The sequence below is a fragment of the Lineus longissimus genome, chromosome 16, assembly GCF_910592395.1.
Source record: "Lineus longissimus chromosome 16, tnLinLong1.2, whole genome shotgun sequence".
NCBI lineage: Eukaryota > Metazoa > Nemertea > Pilidiophora > Heteronemertea > Lineidae > Lineus > Lineus longissimus.
The window spans coordinates 5,858,968-5,878,301 of NC_088323.1; the positions used below are offsets into that span (position 1 = coordinate 5,858,968).

General features: G+C 43.3%; 3 protein-coding genes across 5 annotated transcripts; all 3 read left to right on the top strand.

Moving 5' to 3' along the window:
* Window positions 1-1,729: 1,729 nt before the first annotated feature.
* Window positions 1,730-6,247, top strand: LOC135500440 (adenosine receptor A1-like). The gene is made up of 2 exons (XM_064791914.1): window positions 1,730-1,952; window positions 3,607-6,247. The coding sequence occupies exon 2, from the start codon at window positions 4,020-4,022 to the stop codon at window positions 5,337-5,339; it is 1,320 nt and encodes a 439-aa protein (XP_064647984.1). The 5' UTR covers window positions 1,730-1,952; window positions 3,607-4,019; the 3' UTR covers window positions 5,340-6,247.
* A 1,463-nt stretch (window positions 6,248-7,710) lies between these two features.
* Window positions 7,711-11,265, top strand: LOC135500745 (UDP-glucuronosyltransferase 2C1-like). The gene is made up of 2 exons (XM_064792399.1): window positions 7,711-7,784; window positions 8,516-11,265. The coding sequence occupies exon 2, from the start codon at window positions 8,532-8,534 to the stop codon at window positions 10,062-10,064; it is 1,533 nt and encodes a 510-aa protein (XP_064648469.1). The 5' UTR covers window positions 7,711-7,784; window positions 8,516-8,531; the 3' UTR covers window positions 10,065-11,265.
* A 587-nt stretch (window positions 11,266-11,852) lies between these two features.
* LOC135500365 (2-hydroxyacylsphingosine 1-beta-galactosyltransferase-like) lies at window positions 11,853-14,859 on the top strand. 3 transcript variants are annotated; one of them, XM_064791797.1, is made up of 2 exons: window positions 11,853-11,949; window positions 12,795-14,859. In XM_064791797.1, the coding sequence occupies exon 2, from the start codon at window positions 12,811-12,813 to the stop codon at window positions 14,341-14,343; it is 1,533 nt and encodes a 510-aa protein (XP_064647867.1). In that variant the 5' UTR covers window positions 11,853-11,949; window positions 12,795-12,810; the 3' UTR covers window positions 14,344-14,859. The 3 variants fall into 3 exon arrangements, with proteins under 3 accessions (XP_064647867.1, XP_064647865.1, XP_064647866.1); XM_064791795.1 differs by having other exon boundaries at window positions 11,892-12,116; XM_064791796.1 differs by lacking the exon at window positions 11,853-11,949 and adding an exon at window positions 12,205-12,282.
* The last annotated feature ends 4,475 nt before the right edge of the window (window positions 14,860-19,334 follow it).

A 19,334-nucleotide genomic window follows, 5' to 3' on the forward strand; every position in this document is an offset into this window, starting at 1 on the left:
GAAGACATGCTTCAAATGGCCATTTTAAAGGACGATATAGGCAGCAGCTAGGTAGGCATGACAAAGTTTCATCACGTCGCTAATAGGGGTCTCTCCTAATTCACACGACGTCGAACTATTTACCCTTGTTCGAGGAATATATTTTCTGCTGAATCAAAATTGACCACTTACTGGGCATTAGGCACCTGTAGAGGGCCAATTAACCCCACTGCTTCTGCCTATAGTTCCCCTTTAATAACTTGCAATCTTCGAGCACACCTCTGTCCACGGTGCAACAGTCCCTTTGCAGGTGGAGACTGTGAAAAGTGCCCCGAATTCTAACGAAGGCAGACAGTCTCTAGTCGTTGCTTTGGGGTACAACCGAAAACGTTTTCGACCCATGTAACAGTCTAAAATGCCCCCCCCCCTCCCGGAAAAAGTATCCATCACTATCCTATTTTAAAATGAAGGATTAAGGTATACAGTTCTGTCGAGACCGAGGTTATCGGCCGGCGCATAATTGAATCCTTCGTCATCCTAGGACCGCGACACTTTCCTTTGGCGTTTTCGAGCTTACACAAGGGCCGCGCGGGTCGTCTCAAGCGGATTTTGTCATAAATAACTTGGCGTTATAAACGCCAGTGCGGGTGACAAAACTTGTTTTGAACTACTGGGCCCGATCCTCGAAAAACAGGGTCAGTCCTCCTCCCAACGCACAGTGAAACGTTATTGGGGATAGTGCCGAGTGTTGGGGGATAGTGCCGAGTGTTGGCCTGAAGTTCAGGATGACCAGGTCCCGGTTTATTGCTGGTATGATGGGATGTTCTTGATTCCGTTGAAAGGGATATTGTAGGTAGACTGATGTTTCTCGAGGATATATCACCATGTCTTGCCTCCTCTTATCTTGTACTTATGGGGGCTGTCTGACACGAGAATTTATGGCTGTGTAACTAAGTCTCTCGATACAGGCTTGGGGAAAAGTGCCTCCTGCAGAAGTCGGTAGTTCTTGACATAGGTTTTGACCCAAAAAACAAGAACTTGACGCAATACTCTGGGTTGATCATATAGGTACTACCATTTTTGCTAGAGCTTGAACCCCTTAAGCAATTAGAACGCCTTCGAAACGAAGTCAATGCAGATTTAAAGCCTGGGAGGCTGTTCTCTGGAAAACAAAGACGAGACTCCTACCTGACCTTGAAATTGGCATTCTCTTCGTTTTGAAGGAGTTCTGATTGCTTTAGGATTTCAAGTTCTAGTCAAGATGTTGGTGCTTCTGGTCACCCCTTGACAAAAAGTATCGGCGGGGTGTTGCGGATACATACATTATATACCGGCACCGATATTAACAATTATCTGATAATGATTCACGGGATCATAAAATGGCAACATGAAGGCAATTATGGTGTTTTCAAGGAAAGTCTAAAATCACATCATCAGAGGAAAACCCTCTCGAAGTGAGCAAACACCAGTCTATCAATGTTGCTTTCATTCAACACCAAGAACGAGGAGTTATTGGACCAATAACCATATAGCACATGCTGTACCCAGAGACTTCGTTTACAACCATTATTTAAACTCAATGGTTTCTAGGAAAAAAGTGCGATGGATAAGAACAGCGTTGCTGGCGTCATCAACGGTAAATAAATGTGAAATAACGGCGTACCCCTTTAAGGAAATCGAATTATAATCGGTCGTTTGCTGACGCTATCACGACTTTCCTGCTCAGTTCAGTAAAACTGCGCCCGTTAACAAGATTATTGGAAAGCAGTGGCACGTATAAGAGTATTCCGGTGATGGAGATTTCTCATAAAGCAGTTTGGTTTGCTGTTTGTCGAATCGCCGCCTGCTGATCGGTGCGAAGTATATCAGGAGAAGACGATCGTCCGTAAACTGAAAAACAGTATAGTGATTTCGACCTAGCCGTTTAGAGTGGTGAATTTTACGGAATAGGATGGCGTCAAAATGTATTGAAGGTAAGTAATTCGTCTCCAGCATCAATAACTAATGGGCTGTCATTTTAAAAGGGTTGACTACTGACATGCACCACCACTTTTGCTAGATCTTGAAGTTCTATAGTAATTAGAACTTGGGTATACCTTGGGTCTATTTAAGTAAAGCCGTAGTGAGTCCGTTAATAATAATAATGATAATGTTGGGCTCTTATATAACGCATTCCCATGGTTTCTCACCTTGCTCAATGCGCTTTTGGGACCATTTTTATCCTGGTCTACGCAGAAATCAATCTGGGGTTTCAACAAGCAGCTACTAAGCGCTAAATCGAACTCGACCAACTTTTACTTTCCTTTTCAAATCATACATAAATTATTATTTGCCCAACTTTTACTTTCTTATTCATATCATACATAATATTTGTTATATATTTCGATAGTGTTTGATTTTGGCACATTCTGGACGCATTACTGCTTCATAGCAGTAACATTGGCATTAAAGGCCTACGCCGTTCGTTAAAAAATTGAATTTGTAATTTAATTTAAAAATGTCCAATTGCGGAAATACATACTAAATATAAATTTCAACATTGTCATTATGTAGACTGATATATAAAAATACTATGAATACCAAGTTTAAACAAATTTGTACTCATTGCGTATTGGTGGATTTCTATTTCACTGGACCAAAAGTAATTACGAACGGGTACCCCTTCAAGTCCCAACGCTTTTGTAAAGCGAAATTTATTGATAACGCTCAGTTGTGCTAACTCCGGCGTTTGTCTATAATAAAGATTGGGCAACTGTTCCCTGCTAATTAGAGTTCTCCGGATTGAGAGTCAACTTCAGGTAACAAATGTAGGTCTATGGTTGTACTATCAGTTTAAAAAGCCCCTCAACATTATGTTATTGCCCCGAATTAATTAAACGGACCAATCAGTCATATTTGGGTTATCCTTCCGCGTCGCTATCGCCAATACTGGACCTTTATTACCGTTACCATGGTAACCTTCCATCCAAAGTGACCACGAGAGGACTTTATTAGATTGTAGCTAAACACATAGTTGTTTACTGAAAGATAACGCGTCTGTGATTTCCGTGAAATTCCTCATGCGGTGGCCAATCGCAGTGACAGATAAGCAAGCCACGTGTGATGTGACTATCAAATATGACAAAATCTGGTGTTTTTCGTTACATTGTCAGACAATTACGAGTACGTTAGAAGTATATAGACGTACTGAACATATGCATCGGAAGAACAATCACTAGAATGGACTGTGGAATTAAAAACCCGCCGAAAACATACGTGCGAAGAACATTAATTTCTGGGTGATGGTGAGATTATTCATTTGTAGGGGACAACTTGGGCGTGGGATTTACCTGGCCAGGAGGATAATGTGCCGACTTGACACCATGTGCCGCCACTTGTACTATTACACTGATGCTGTTCTCTGATAACGATTTTCATCAGTGTTGGAAGGCAGTTTTGGGCATGGCTTGCAAATTTCAGCCGCGGCAGGCCTACGGTTAAGCCCCATGCTGTTACATTGTTTTTTTTTGCAGTTGAAAGACCTGTTTGGAGAAGTTGCGGTCCTGCTGGAAGCCGTTTTTGTACAAAAAACCAACATATCTTATGCCGAAGTTGTCCCTTTAACTCAACTTCCCTTTGTATTTTCAGGTACACCACATATTGTCGGCATTCTCCGGGCGTCGTCAGAGTAAGGGAGACACGTCTGGGTCATCGGGCCCAAAGCCACGCAGCAATCGATATCCGCGGAGCATCTCTCCTTCCTTGACCCAGTCTTCTACGAGTAGTTTGAAATAGATAGTGACATTACACAATCTTCATTTGGATCATTGTCAATTCTGGCACGAGGGAGAACTCACCGAAAGTGATATCCAATCCAATCCAATCCAATCCGTGTTACCCCGAGCGTCGCGTGAACCGTATCAATGCCTAGTCACTAGACTAGACTGCTGGCATCGACATAGACCAATTTAAGTCTGTTATAAAACAAATCTAGCGTGACTGATTGCATCTAAAGGACTTTTACCAGGTGTGACATTCCTCAATATAGGCATTAGAAATAAATGGCGACAACCGATCTGTCGTCGTCAGAGCTCGTGACTGGATCTGGCGAGCCAGACGACAAGGGAACGGAAGATTCGATTTTCATGATTCCGCTCACCCCCTCACAGCCCTTCCTGGGCGACCGGGTACAAGGGATTACCGATTTTCAGCTGGGAATAATTGTCGCCATCAGCGTCATCCTGTTCGTCGTGATAGTTACGGGTAACATCATGGTGATACTCGCCATTTTCCTTTACAAGAAACTTCAAACAGTGACTAACTGTTTCGTGAGCAGCTTGGCTTTCAGTGATCTCTTGGTAGGTCTGTTCGCCCCCTTTCTGATCTTATCAACGACGTACCCAGACTGTGAACTGTTCAGATCAAGTTACCAATGCATTGTACCTTTCGCTGGATTTACAATGTTACTCCACGCGTCTATATCAAACTTAACAGCAGTAACGTACGACCGATTTATAGCCATTGCCTATCCTTTCGCCTACCAGGAATTCATGACGAAAAAACGCGCCAAGTGTATCATAGGCGTCTGCTGGGCAATCGCAGTCGGAATAGGTTTCATCCTACCTTTTTTATGGAACAATGTACCTTTAAAGGAAGCGTGTACCTTTAAGGTGATTCTGCCGTTAGGATACTACGTGTTGACTACACTATGCGTTCCTCTGCCTCAAATCGTTGTCATAATAGCGCTCTATGTTGTTATCGGACGAGTTGCGCATGAACAGGCGACCAGGATCGCCGAATCATCGTGCGTCATCGACTGCAGTGAAGGTGACAAAAAGGTGATGCGGGCGTACAAAAAGGAACGAAAAGCCACCGGCACCATCGCAATTATTGTTTTAGTGTTCTTGTTGTGTTGGCTGCCGTTTATAACATTTTTGTCTGTTGATTTGTTAAGTGGCCGAAATGACACAAGTATGGTTGTCGGCGATGACACAAACACTGTTACTGGCTTCGTCAGGGTTCTGTTAGCATTGTTAGCAATTGCCAACAGCGGGGCGAATCCAATCATCTACGCTTTCAGACTGCGCAACTTCCGGGCGGCATTCTGGAAACTCCTCGCGAGATCTCGTTGCTGTCGTCTGCGGCGGTCGCAGGACTTGGACTTCAGTAGGACAACTTCGGAGAGCGCGGCTCAGAGATACAATATCAAGGGTTCCTCTCCAACCAACAGCGCAATCTTTCGCTGCAAGAGTGAAAACAAATTGATTTCGCAAATTGCGCCTAATGATAAACTTGCAGTTACATGTATAACTCAGTCAAATCCTAATTTGAACATGTTTGTTGTAGTTCAGGGTTGTACGGGTGGTGCAGGAGTTAAGTAGCGACTTTATGCAGCAGGATGAGTTAGGGGGTCCTGTTGGTCGACTGCGGTGAGTGATATGCAGTTGGGGGAACTGGGTCTGTTGGGGAAATGGGTGTGGTGCACAATTTGACAGTGATGACAATAGTCCTTTCGCAATTTGAGCAATGCTACTGTTCTAGTAGAAATTAGAGACACCTAACGGCCACTTTGTGAACCATAACCTGGCCCATCTGACTCTTCTCTATAGTGTCTGAATGAGTTACACGATGAAGCCAATATCAACTGTCGGTATTCACCCATCTACGTATGGGCTTATCAGTCGCAGACGCCTGCTAATTCTGAAGAGATTCGCCAAATCTGGCAAGGCTCGTATCACCTGAAATCAGTGCCAATCATAGGAAGCTTTTTCACAAGTCCCATTATGCACAGCGAATAAACTACGACGCCACCTATTTTGGCGCTGATTTCAGTCGAGGTTTTGCAGCCACCAGGTCAGGCCCTACGACGACGTTTATCTATTGTGTGACCTACGACGACGTTTATCTATTGTGTGAGTTCACATATCTATTGTGTAGAGTTCACAATAGATAAACGTCGTCGTAGGGTTGGGAAACCTTACTGCTGCGACATGTAGCGGTTAATTTTTCTCTCAATATTCAGTGCCAAGGTCACTCGTACATCAATGGCCATCATGTGGCATAACATTAGTTAGGAAACTGATGGAAGTTTGGATGAAAACAGGTCAGTGCAGAACCCTTAAACTACCCAGAAAAACAAAATAATAGGTCGTTGATTTATGTTACACCCGTTTTATTTAGATAGTGAAAGAATTTCTTTTGTAACAGTTGCGTGAATTAAATTTGTTTTGAAATTGATTGCGCCATTGTTTCTGTGTCAAACTGCATGTCAATGAGAAAAGCAAACTTGCTCAATTCAACTTAAAGGACAAGTGGTATGAATAGATTTGCTTTCCATTAGATGGAGACGGACCACTAACGAAACAGAAACCCTACCATTTATGTCAGTTCATTATAAACAGAGGAGTAGGTTATGTTTTCGAGGTGGCTCTCTTTAGTTCTTTAAGGACACAGTTTTCATACGACTTGCCCTTTTAGCGATTAACCCAAAATCTGTCGGCACTTTTGCCTACATTTTAGCTCCATCATCTTGGTCTCGACTCGCCCAATGCGACGTGGGGGGGGGGGGGGCGGGGGGGGGGGGGGGTTCCGCGAAGCCCCCACCTAAAGAAAGATCGCCAACGCGACCGATTCGATCCCATCGTAATCAGGAGGTTGAACAATGGGGTCGTTAGTCGCGATGACGTTTCGGGGGCTTTTCGAAAAACCCCTAGTTATCTCTTTATGAAAAAGAATATTATTGCCCCTTATAAAATGGAGCTAAGATGCGGATTTCGACACTTGCAGAAGCAGCACCTGGCGTGCATCCATGCCTCAAGAAAGACTGGTCGTCTACAGTGCCCACGTAGGAGGCAAAATAGGGTTCAAAAGCGACACTATTGTGTAATTCGTACATTTATCTATACATGTTTTAGGCATTACGCTTTTGGCATTCGTTGGAAATAATCGTGGAGGAAAAGTGATGAACGTGTCCAAAGTGTGGATGAAGAATTTTTCACAGGTGCGTGACTACAATGGATATTCAATCGGTTACCATTGCATGTAAAAATAACATTTATTCAATAAAAGATGGGACCCAAATTATATATGTTGGATTGAATTAAATGTATTAAAAAGACCCGTAAATCACTTATCAATAGCCTAGCATAATAGGCTTATATCGAACTTTTAACACTATAGAGCTAGTCAAGACGTCGAGACGGGCTTCATGCTATAACACTATAGTCCATTCGTAAATGTTACGCCTGCATCGTTTGGAAATCTGGATGGCGAACTACTGGTCGGATTTCTTGAACTTCGCCTCAAAACCAACCATGATCTTATCACTTTAGTATCCATGGTAACGAAATAAATTTTTAGCATGCATTTGTGTACATTGACGTAGTGCACTGAACTCGAACATTTTCCGCTCAGTACGGTTTATTTCTCGACCAATCTGGATGAAATGTTCAGGTTATTGTCTTTGTGTCCCTCCACTCATGTACCAAGAATGAATGAGAAATATCCAGAAACAAAGTATGGCCTATCCAGGGTGACACTAGGACTTCGCTGAAGAATTTTATTCATTTCTGCACTGAGAATGCTGAACGCCAAAAATCCTGTTAAGGTTTCACTTCACTAAGAAATCCGACCAGTATAGTTCGCCCACCAGAGCCCTCCAGAGCCCTGCAAACGATACGGACATAAGATTTACGAATGGACTTTAGTAGAGCATATTGGGCTGGTAATAAAGCATGTGTATGTTTGGTTCTCGTCTCAAAAGTCAAGTTGTTCTCAACCGCATTGGAACAGACCTTCACTAGTGGAAAGAGAGCTGCTGAAACAAGGTAAGGCAACAATTTGATAGGGCGAATTAAAAAAATATCGTCTGTTAGTCTTTTGTTCATGTAGTACGTACTCACATTTTCCCGGTTTTAGGTTTAAGGAATTCATACTGAACTGGAGGTATTGGTTGTCTCACCAAAACCGCGAGGGTGGAGCATATGCCGAGGTTTTGTCCAACATTTCAGCTCCACCCGAGCTGGAATTATGCCCGGCAATAGTTCAGACTTATGCCTTCCTGTAAATTCTAACCCGAACGTCTCATCTTTTTCATACTGCTACTTACTTAATTACATTTTGCGGCGTACGAAATGTTCATCTCCAAATGCCCTCCTCCCCTTTCCTGCGTGATACGGCCCGTATAAAGATTTTATGTTGATTTTCCATACAAAAAATGCTTCCAGCAGGACCGCAATTTCTCCAAAGAGGATCATTGAAAACGATTTGAAAATGAAAAACAATGCACTAGAACGGGGTATAACCTCAGGCCTGCCTGTAATTCGCAAGCCAGTGTCCAAAACTGCCTCGCAACACTGGCGAAAATCGTTGTCGGAGATCAGCATTAGTGTGATACTACAAGTGGCGGCGCATGGAAGAAATAGGGCACATTATCCTCCTGGCTTGGTAAATCCCACGACCAAGTTGTCCCTTTAAATGCGTTACCAACATGCAGTGACGACCTGACAGTAACTTGTGTACGAGGTGCTGAAAAACATAATCGCTTAATTCTTTGCAGGTTCACCAGTTGCAAGATGAAGGGAATTTTCGTCCTAATCCTTGTGTGGGGGACTTCCTTCTCACTTGGTAAGAAAATCCTCCTTCTCCCGCTAGTGACCAGGAGCCACGTTCTACAGTTGAGTTCAATCGGAGATGGGCTTCAGAAGAAGGGCCACGAAGTCCACATAGTGGTCCACTCAGGTCTGAAGGTCCCAAGTAATATCCTAAAGTTGGGCATGAAAATCATACGATACAAAACTAATGATGAAGAATTAAAAATGGACTCCGTTGAGTTCCAAAAGAGCTTGGCTGAAGAAGGGATGACTTCCGCAAAAGTGCGAAAAATGTTGAAGATCATGTGGACAGATAGTGAAAACATGGTTGACAACCCCGACCTAATTGAAAAGTTGAGAACGGAGAAGTTCGACTTCGCAGTTGTGGATGGCCCTGGTGGCATTATTACCGGCCTGTACACCATTCCATATAGACTGGGAATAGAACATGCATCCATAAGTCCAGTTATGCCGTTCAAGACCTTGGCGATGTCACTACAAGTTCCGTTTTTGAATCCCTCACAGTTAGACCCAACATTTTCTATGGTTTCCACCTTCTGGCAGCGTCTTAAATCGTTCTTGTATTTCAACATGATATCAGCGGTATCGACGTGGACATTTGATGAGAGGAGATTGAAAGCTACTTGTGAAACCCCGTTTGAGTCGCTCCATGATTTGATGATGAAGACACACCTTTGGCTGATCGACCTCGACCCTTTGGTGGACGTGCCAAAACACCTGGCCCCAAATATGGTCAACGTTGGCGGCATTGTAACAAGCCCACCGCTTCCATTAGAAGAAGAGTTGAAAGTTTTTGCTGACAGCGCCACTGAGGGGTTGGTGGTCATCACATTCGGAGGAAGCATCGGCTTCCTTCCCGTTGATTATGTCAACAGGATCGTTCAGGCCGTCGAGAAGGTCAAGTACAAGGTCGTATTCAGGCAATTGACAAAACCAACGGTAAAAGTGCCTGCAAATTTAAAGATTTTTGACTGGGTGCCTCAGAATGACTTATTGGCTCACCCGAACACCAAAGTCTTCGTTACTCATTGCGGCAGCAACGGCCAGCACGAGGCAGTGTATCACGGAGTCCCTATGCTAGGGGTTCCGTTATGCACTGACCAACTCTACAATGCTGCAAAACTCACCGCCAAAGGCCTAGGGAGATATCTGACACTCGCAACTGTCACTCCAGAGGAGCTAGCAGCCGCCATTGAAGACGTCGCAACCAATTCAAGGTACCGCGCGAACATCCAGAAGGCTTCCACGATCTTCAAGTCCCGTCCAATGGCACCTCGAGAGAGGGCAGCGTACTGGATCGAACACGTTATGGAACACGGCTCGGATCATCTTCAGGCTTACACGAATCAGTTGGCCTGGTACCAGATTCTCCTGCTGGATGTTATGGCTTTCATACTCGTGGTCGTGTTGTTAGTTTGTTTCATCATTTACAAGTGTGTGAGGTTTATATGCAGAAGATGCCCTAGTACATCACGGAAGGAAAAGGTAAACTAAAACTGCATCACGAACAGGATGCCATGTAGGAGACGTCTCCCAAAACGCTGGCGAGGGATTCTTTCTTTCTACCACGGTAATTCTTGCATATAAAAGGTCAAGGAAAGCCGGTCGCCTTATCACATGCTGGTTGAGCAGCACAGTGAGAGGTTCTCAAAGCACATAACGTCGTGCACTATGATACTATGCACTAGAAGCTAGCTTGATGAGTCATCACTTGAACTCAGGTTTTTAAGGACTACTTGGCATTGTTTCCAGATACTAATGAAACAGAGCTTCACATTAAACAAGATTTAGGATCATATGTAATTATATGGATCAGAAGCAGCTGAAGAGTTTTTGAAACGTAGCCTAAACCAAGGAAAAAACATGCTTCCTCGAAAAGGCAGGATTGCACATACGTCTTGCGAAAAGAATGTTTATTTACTTGGGAATGATTTTTACAGACATGTATCAACGAGTTCATGCTTCAAATCCATTTGAGAGGGACAGGGGCAGAAGATAGGCAACGAAATCCATGTTATTGTTGGAAGGATTGACTGTAGTGAGAAGGGAGATTTTCCATTTAAGAATAGTAGTCTCCATTTTTCAGGGGCATAGCTGACGGGGGAAGAGGAGAGGGCATTGGGTGCAAATGACCCCTCCAGAAGTCACCAAAAAAGGGTTGCATGGTCTCCAAAATTTGCTTGGGTTTAGCAAGGCATAGCTTTCATAAATATGAAAAATATGAAATATTTCTATGCGATTGATTAGGGTACCAGCAAACGTTGCGAGCCATTCGAAATGGCCCTAGGTCGTGCTTGAGTAGGTATTACATTGTAAATACATTCCTCGTATACGCGTGAATAATTTTGTCGTGCTGTCAATTGGGAGAGACCGCCCTATTGGCTGCTTCATGTAACTCAATCTGACCTACCTTCCACCCGCCTTTTGACTACCTTTAAAGGTGGAGTGTACAGGCTCACTGGCGTGTAGAAACTCCTTGACGCATACCATTCCAATCCCGAGCTACCAATTTCCCTGTGCAGAACTGGGGTTCGCTCATAGAAGAACGCACAAGAAGATGATGATGTTCCCCATTCGCATTTATTATCAACAACACGCGAAATACGTTGTAAATATGACAGTGTACATTATTTATGAAACTACATGTAACAATAGCTTCGTTAATCATAACATGGAACCTCTATTATAGGATATAAAGCAAATAAATGTTTTATGTAGAAAATACTCAGTTATTCATTTTGTGACAACCCTACAAATGATGCACATCCTATCATCCTCCTAACGCAGGATTGGAACTGTATTTATCGATGCTTGAATTGGCTGCCATTATCTCGGAATGGCCCCGACCAGACCCATTTCATTATTATAAGACTTTGAGGACCTCTAGGGACCCAAAAGTTTGTGTCATGGTAATATTGACGTCATCCAGAGAGAAAAAACCACTCCGTGTTCGTTCTCGTTCTCGGATTAAAGTCTGAATTCTCCAATATCAAAATACAGTAGGGAATGCAGAGGGAATACAGAACTTAGTCTGAACTCTCCAATAAAAATATACAATAGGGAATGCAGAGGTACAAAACGTATGCATGCACACTAGTGAATTATTTCGTTCTCCAGCAACCAGCAAGTGTATGAAAAAATGACTTTAAATTAAAATTTTGCATTTAATGCATACTTGGGACATGTTTGTATAAACTGACAGTTTATGAAAACGCACAGCTGCATTTCCAATCAATTTAATAATCAGCAAAATTTAGCAAGTATGAATTATGAATGAAATACGGGCCATCCTTTTGGCACATTCGACGATTCTGTAACAGTATTAGCGGCTTTGTTAATCGATTCGGCTTCAGCTCGGAAGTTGCTTGAGTATTTCCCTGTAGGTATCGAAAGTTCTTAATCATTGTGATTTAGTCTGACGACGATACCGGCCTCCACCCACATCTCTTAGAGCTGCGTCCACTTCTATATGGGGGATGCCTGGTCGACCCGTCTGTGTAGACATGCACTCACTTCTCTCTGGAGATGCCTGGTCGATCCTTCTGTGTAAGCATGCGTTCACTTCTCTCTGGGGATGCCTGGTCGACCCGTTTGTGTGGACATACGTCCACTTCTATTTGGGAGAAGCCTGGTCGATGTGCTCCATTGCGAGGGGCTCTCCTTACTTCGTCTGTTTGGGAGTCCTTGCTGACGATTCCGGGATCCGGATACCGTAAGTTGTTCTTATTTCAGGGAAAAGCCACCCAGAGTCTTCGCTACATGTGCGACGCTTCCTCTCTTGAGTCGCTTATTTCCACTGATGAAGGTCTGTTCCAATGCGGTTGAGAATAACTTGACTTTTGAGATGACGAAAAACAGCTTCCAGCAGGTCCGCAACTACTCCAAAGAGGATCTTTGAAAAATATTTGAAAATGCAAAAACAATGCTCTAGAACGGAGTATAACCTCAGGCCTGCCTGTAATTCGCAAGCCAGTGTCCAAAACTGCCTCGCAACACTGGCGAAAGTCATTATCGGAGATCAGCATTAGTATGATACTACAAGTGGCGGCGCATGGTGGAAAGAAGGCACATTATCATCCTGGCTTGGTAAATCCCACGACCAAAATGTCCCTTTAAATGCGTTACCAACATGCAGTGACGACCTGACAGTAACTTGTGTACGAGGTGCTGAAAAACATGATATAAAATTGTAAAGTTTCAAAATTATCGTTTAATTCTTTGCAGGTTCACCAGTTGCAAGATGAAGGGAATTTTCGTCCTAGTCCTTGTGTGGGGGACTTCCTTCTCACTTGGTAAGAAAATCCTCCTTCTTCCGCTAGTGACCAGGAGCCACGTTCTACAGTTGAGTTCAATCGGAGATGGGCTTCTGAAGAAGGGCCTCGAAGTCCATATGGTGGTCCACTCAGGTCTGAAGGTCCCCAGTAATATCCTAAAGTCGGGCATGAAAATCATACGATACAAACCTAGTGATGAAGAATTAAAAATGGACACTGTTGAGTTCCAAAAGAGCTTGGCTGAAGAAGGGATGACTACCGTAAAATTCCGCAATATGTTGAAGATCATGTGGAAAGATATTGAAAACATGGCTGACACCCCCGACCTAATTGAAAAGTTGAGAAAAGAGAAGTTCGACTTCGCAGTTGTTGATAGCCCAGGTGGGTTTTTGCCCTGCCTTTACACGATTCCATATAGACTGGGAATAGAACATGCATCCATTAGTCCAGTTATGCCGTTCAAAACCTTGGCGATGTCACTACAAGTTCCGTTTTTGAATCCCACACAGTTAGACCCAACATTTTCTATGGTTTCCACCTTCTGGCAGCGTCTTAAATCGTTCTTGTATTTCAACATGATAACAGCGGTATCGACGTGGACATTTGATGAGAGGAGATTGAAAGCTACTTGTGAAACCCCGTTTGAGTCGCTCCATGATTTGATGATGAAGACACACCTTTGGCTGATCGACCTCGACTCTTTGGTGGACGTGCCAAAACACCTGGCCCCAAATATAATTCTCGTTGGCGGCATTGTAACAAGCCCACCGCTTCCATTAGAAGAAGAGTTTAAAGTTTTTGCTGACAGTGCCACTGAGGGGTTGGTGGTCATCACATTCGGTGGAACCATCGGCTTCCTTCCAGTGGATTATGTCAACAGGATCGTTCAGGCCGTCGAGAAGGTCAAGTACAAGGTCGTTTTCAGGCAATTGACAAAACCAACGGTAAAAGTGCCTGCAAATTTAAAGATTGTTGACTGGGTGCCTCAGAATGACTTATTGGCTCACCCGAACACCAAAGTCTTCGTTACTCATTGCGGCAGCAACGGCCAGCACGAGGCAGTGTATCACGGAGTCCCTATGCTAGGGCTTCCGTTATGCACTGACCAAATCTACAATGCTGCAAAACTCACCCCCAAAGGTCTAGGGAGACATCTAACACTCGCAACTGTCACCCCAGAGGAGCTAGCAGCCGCCATTGAAGACGTTGCAACCAATCCAAAGTACCGCGCCAACATTCAGAAGGCTTCCAAGATCTTCAAGTCCCGTCCAATGGCACCTCGAGAGAGGGCAGCGTACTGGATCGAACACGTAATGGAACACGGCTCGGATCATCTTCAGGCTTACACGAATCAGTTGGCCTGGTACCAGATTCTCCTGCTGGATGTTATGGCTTTCATACTCGTGGTCGTGTTGTTAGTTTGTTTCATCATTTACAAGTGTGTGAGGTTTATATGCAGAAGATGCCCTAGTACATCACGGAAGGAAAAGGTAAACTAAAACTGCATCTCGAACATGATGATATGTAGGAAACGTCTCCCAAAACGCTGGCGAGGGATTCTTTCTTTCTACTACGGTAATTCTTGTATATAAAACGAGGTCAAGGAAAGCAGGTCGCCTTATCACTTGCTGGTTGAGCAGCACAGTGAGAGGTTCTCAAAGCACATTACGTCATGCATTACGATCGAGAAGACCCAGCCGGTAATCAGGGGTAACAATTATCGCTTTAAAGGAGGATAAAACGTTCCAACCATGCTTTGCCAAATGTGCCAGAGTGACTTGCTAAAAAACGCACTTGAAGAGCAAAGTTTCGGCAGTCTCGAAAAGATTGCGGGAGATCCGGAGATTTGGCAAATATTGTGCTGTTTTTGAGTGGTTTACCTGAGCCTTTCCCAATACGACCACGCAAACTTTGCGCGATGATCTTGCATGGTTGCTAAAATTTGGAGAAAATTTGCTTGGGTTTAGCGATGCATTGCTTTCATAAATATGAAAAATAAAATCTTTTTAGTTTCAGCTGGTTGCATGACGTTGGTATGTACAATTTCTCAAGATGTGGATGTAAGGTACTTTATGAAATACATGTATAGCCATGTGATTGATTCGCTTGGGTACCCGCAAATTTTGCGAGCTATTCGTAAATGTGGCGCTAGGTCGTGTTTGACTAGGTATAACATTATATATGTCGCGTGAATAATTTTGTCGTACTGTCAAATTGTAGAGACCCATATTTGCGGCTTCGTCTAACTCAATCTGACCGACCTGGCACCCGCCTTTTGCAGGCTCACCGGCGTGTAGAAACTCAGCCTCTCATACCGATTGGCCAGCGCAGAACTGGGGTGAGCAACGCATACTCGCTCATAGGAGAACACAAAAGATAATGATGATGTTCTTCATTCGTATTTATTATCAACAACACGTGAAATACATTGTAGATATAACGGTATACATTATTTATGAAGCTATACAAAGCTAGTAAATCACTACTATAATGGACGTAGAAATAGTTTGTCACACACCTCCTCCGTCAGTTCAGATCGGATGACCTCGAAACTTTTATTGAAAGTCGTGGTTGATATGGAGATGGTCCTCGCCGGGTGAAATGGGTAAACTTTGCAGCGATCGAGGAGAATAGCATTTTTTGTTCTTTCTATATATGGGCATACTCATTAACATAAGGGGCCTTTTCAGCAGGTCTGATTTGCATATGGGGCCATCTATTAAATCGAAAGTGTGGGATTATACAAAAGTAAGCCGGGAAAGTATTGGGGCCACTATATGTTTGAAGCATTCATCAATTTCCGTAATTTTCCTCCTTTATTTTGGTCGTACCTTCCCCCTTACGTTGTTAATCGCTCTTAATTTTTCTAAGTACCGTATGGGAATTCATCACGTGATACACGTCTCATAATTACAAAACCGCCTCACCGACCCAAGCACTGGGCGCAAATTAGCGCACAGCTCCCCATATGAATACAAGGGGCAAATATAAAATATGATATAAAATCCCGATTAACATTTCTTTACTGCGATAAAAACAGGCTAACCACTGCAGATTAACAGGTAAGTGAGTGTTCCAGAACGAGTGGAGTCCGTGCGGAGGGTGTCGAAAAAACCCTAGGCGAACTGCTTCCTCCATCTGGTGCTGCCACCCACTATGCTCGCGGCATTTGTTGTACTAAGTTCGTAACACGCCATTGCCTCTTCACCATTCGCGAAATAGTTCGTCAAAATAAGTCGGGACCACTTTGAAGAGTGGTGGAGTTTGATTTTTCCGGTCGTTTTGCTCCATACCATACTCGACCCCACCTCCAAACCAAAGCCAATGAAGACAAATCCCCCCCCCCCGACCTATCAATACATATACCGTGATTGCCTCAATCATTAGAAGAAGACAAGGTCACAACCCCTCAGAACAATCAACCCATATCACCCAGATTGTCCCAATCATCAAAATCAAGACAACATCACAACCCCAAGACATATCATTTAATTTCACCCAAATTGCCCCAACCCCACAGTAAGCCCACACCCTAAAACAACCCGCGCCACGGGTATTATGCTAGTCATCGGAAAGTAAGAGTGGCCGACAAGTGATGAAGGTAAACAAAATGGCTTAGAATTTATTGACAGGTGCGGCCTGATACCATTTGTGCCGATTCTCAACTCTGACACTGGGACCTGACATGACCGGCCAACGATGACAAAGACAGCTAGAGTCGCCTATCTAATCAATAGTGTACATTATACTGATCGAATACTCAATCGGATTGTTTTATGACATGTAAATCACTTATCAATAGCCTAGCAATATCTTGTTTCATTATATCCATACATACCTTTCACAACTTATAGGCCAATGTCGAGCTTTTAACACGATAGAGCTTGTCAAGACGTCGAGACGGGCTTCATGCTATAACACTAGAGTCCATTCGTAAATGTTACGCCCGCATCGTTTGGCGCTCTGGATGGCGAACTACTGGTGGGATTTCTTGGACTTCACCTCAAAACCAAGCATGCTCTTTTCACTTTAGTATCCATGGTAACGAAATAAATTTTTTAGCATGCATTTGTGTTCATTGACGTAGTGCACTGAATTCGGACATTTTCCGCTCAGTACGGTTTATTTCTCGACGAATCTGGATGAAATGTTCAGGTTATTATTTTTTGTGTCCCTCCTCTCATGTACCAAGAATGAATGAGAAATATCATGAAACAAAATATGGTCTATCCAGGGTGACAATAGGACTTCGCTGAAGAATTTTATTTATTTCAGCACTGAGAATGCTGAACACCAAAATCCTGTTTAGGTTTGAGGCAAGGATCAATAAAAACCCAACTTCAAAGAAATCCAACCAGTAGTTCGCCCTCCAGAGCCCTGCAAACGATACGGACATAAGATTTACGAATGGACTTTAGTAGAGCATATTGGGCTGGTAATAAAGCATGTGTATGTTTGGTTCTCGGCTCAAAAGGTCAAGTTGTTCTTAACCGCATGGGAACAGACCTTCATCAGTGGAAAGAGAGCTGCTGAAACAAGGTATGACAACAATTTAATAGGGCGAATTAAACAAATATTGTCTGTTAGTCTTTTGTTCATGTAGTATACGTACTCGCAATTTCTCGGTTTATAGTTTAAGGAATTGATAACGAACTGGAGGTATTGGTTGCCTCACCAAAACCGTGAGGGTGGAGCTAAATTGTAGACTAAAACCGAGGCAGAGCCGAGATTTTGACCAACATTTGAGCTCCACCCGAACTAGAATTATGCCCTGCAATAATTCATATTTATACCTTCCTATAAATTCTAACCTGAACGTCGCCTCTTTTTCATACTTCTACTTACTTAATTACATTTTACGGCGTATAAAATGTTCTACCCCCCCCCCCCCCCCCATCACACAGCTGAGCGCAAATTTACAAATGCCCTCCTCCCCCTTACCTGCGTGATGGCCAGCTGAGTTAAAAAGTTAAAGTCAGCCTGGTACCCTTATACTCCTGGGTGGAGAGAAGCAAGTAGGGTGAAGTGTCTTGCCCAAGGACACACAGATGAAACAGTGTTGATTCGACTTAGTATCGAACCTACGACCTCCTGGTTATAAGCCCGGCGCTCTAACCACTCTACTACTGATCACCGAGAGCCCTGCATTAAACACTGTGTACATTACATGTACATGGCTGTTCATTGGTTTTGGTAAAAAGTACCCCTGGAGCCGATCAATCCTCACCAAATTTTATATGTGTTAAGAAGAACCCTTTACCAATATCATGATAAAATTTTACATTATTCCAATACTAAATGCCATGATCAAGTTGTCCCTTTAAATGCGTTACCAACATGCAGTGACGACCTGACAGTAACTTGTGTACGAGGTGCTGAAAAAGATGATATGAAATTGTATAGCATTCTAAAATACCTTGGTACCGTAAAGTCAACTTTTAAATGGAAAATGCATAAGCCTCGTTCTGAGAGCGGAGTGTTTTGGACACGCAACCAAGATGCTCTACCAAAGTTCCCTCGGGTTGCACTAAAATGTGGAAACCATGCACACGTCACGTCAATGGAATTTCAGCTCACTTCAGAAGTTTGAGGCTCTCAAAACACTGCTTCAAACACAAATCAGCCAAGGAAGCATCAACCACCCTAAGTTTTTTAATGAGCACTACACATATTTGCCGAGAAAAACGCTCCAAATAGGTAGTTGATAAAGCTTGGAATCAGTGAAACCTTGGAACCAGTGATAAACCTTGGAATCAGTCCTAAAAATGCATAAAAACATGAAATAATGCCATACGAACCTAACGTGGTTACGAATCAACATTTGGAGCTTATTCTTACATGATCAGATCGGAATTTTATGGTAATTTAGAAATCTGTCGCATATCCGATTCAATAGTCTATATTTTAAAACAACCCAGTTGTACCTCGCCTCCAGTGTACAGTACTGATCTCCCAAATATGGGAAGACACGCCCACCACACACCCATAATATGGACCAATAGCGCTCCGCTTATAAATACGCCACCACCACACGGGGCCTTTTCGATCAGACGAGTTGCTTGGGAAGTTGGGGGCCTGTCATGCATTATGCATGGATAAGGTTGACGACTATGTCTAGGCCTAATTGTCTATGATTGACTGATATTTTATAACAAACGATGAATAAAAGAAGCCTAGTCATGTATGTTTATCACCGAAGTTTGCGGATGAAAATTTCCTTCGCCGTGAGCGATTTCTTACATCTTCCAGTACGCATCGAGGGATGCAGAGATCTTTGTGACGTCACCAGTTCTAAGCGGGTTTTTTTATTCACGTGTGTGTTTCTCCTATGATCTCGTGCATCTAGTACCGAGCATAATACTTTATCGTCTATGGAATACAAAACAATCATAAAAACTAATTTTTGCTTCCATTGAAGAGAAATAAAATATTTTAACGACCACAGCGCATTGCCAATTGATGACGTCATCCTCCACATTAAAAATGTTGG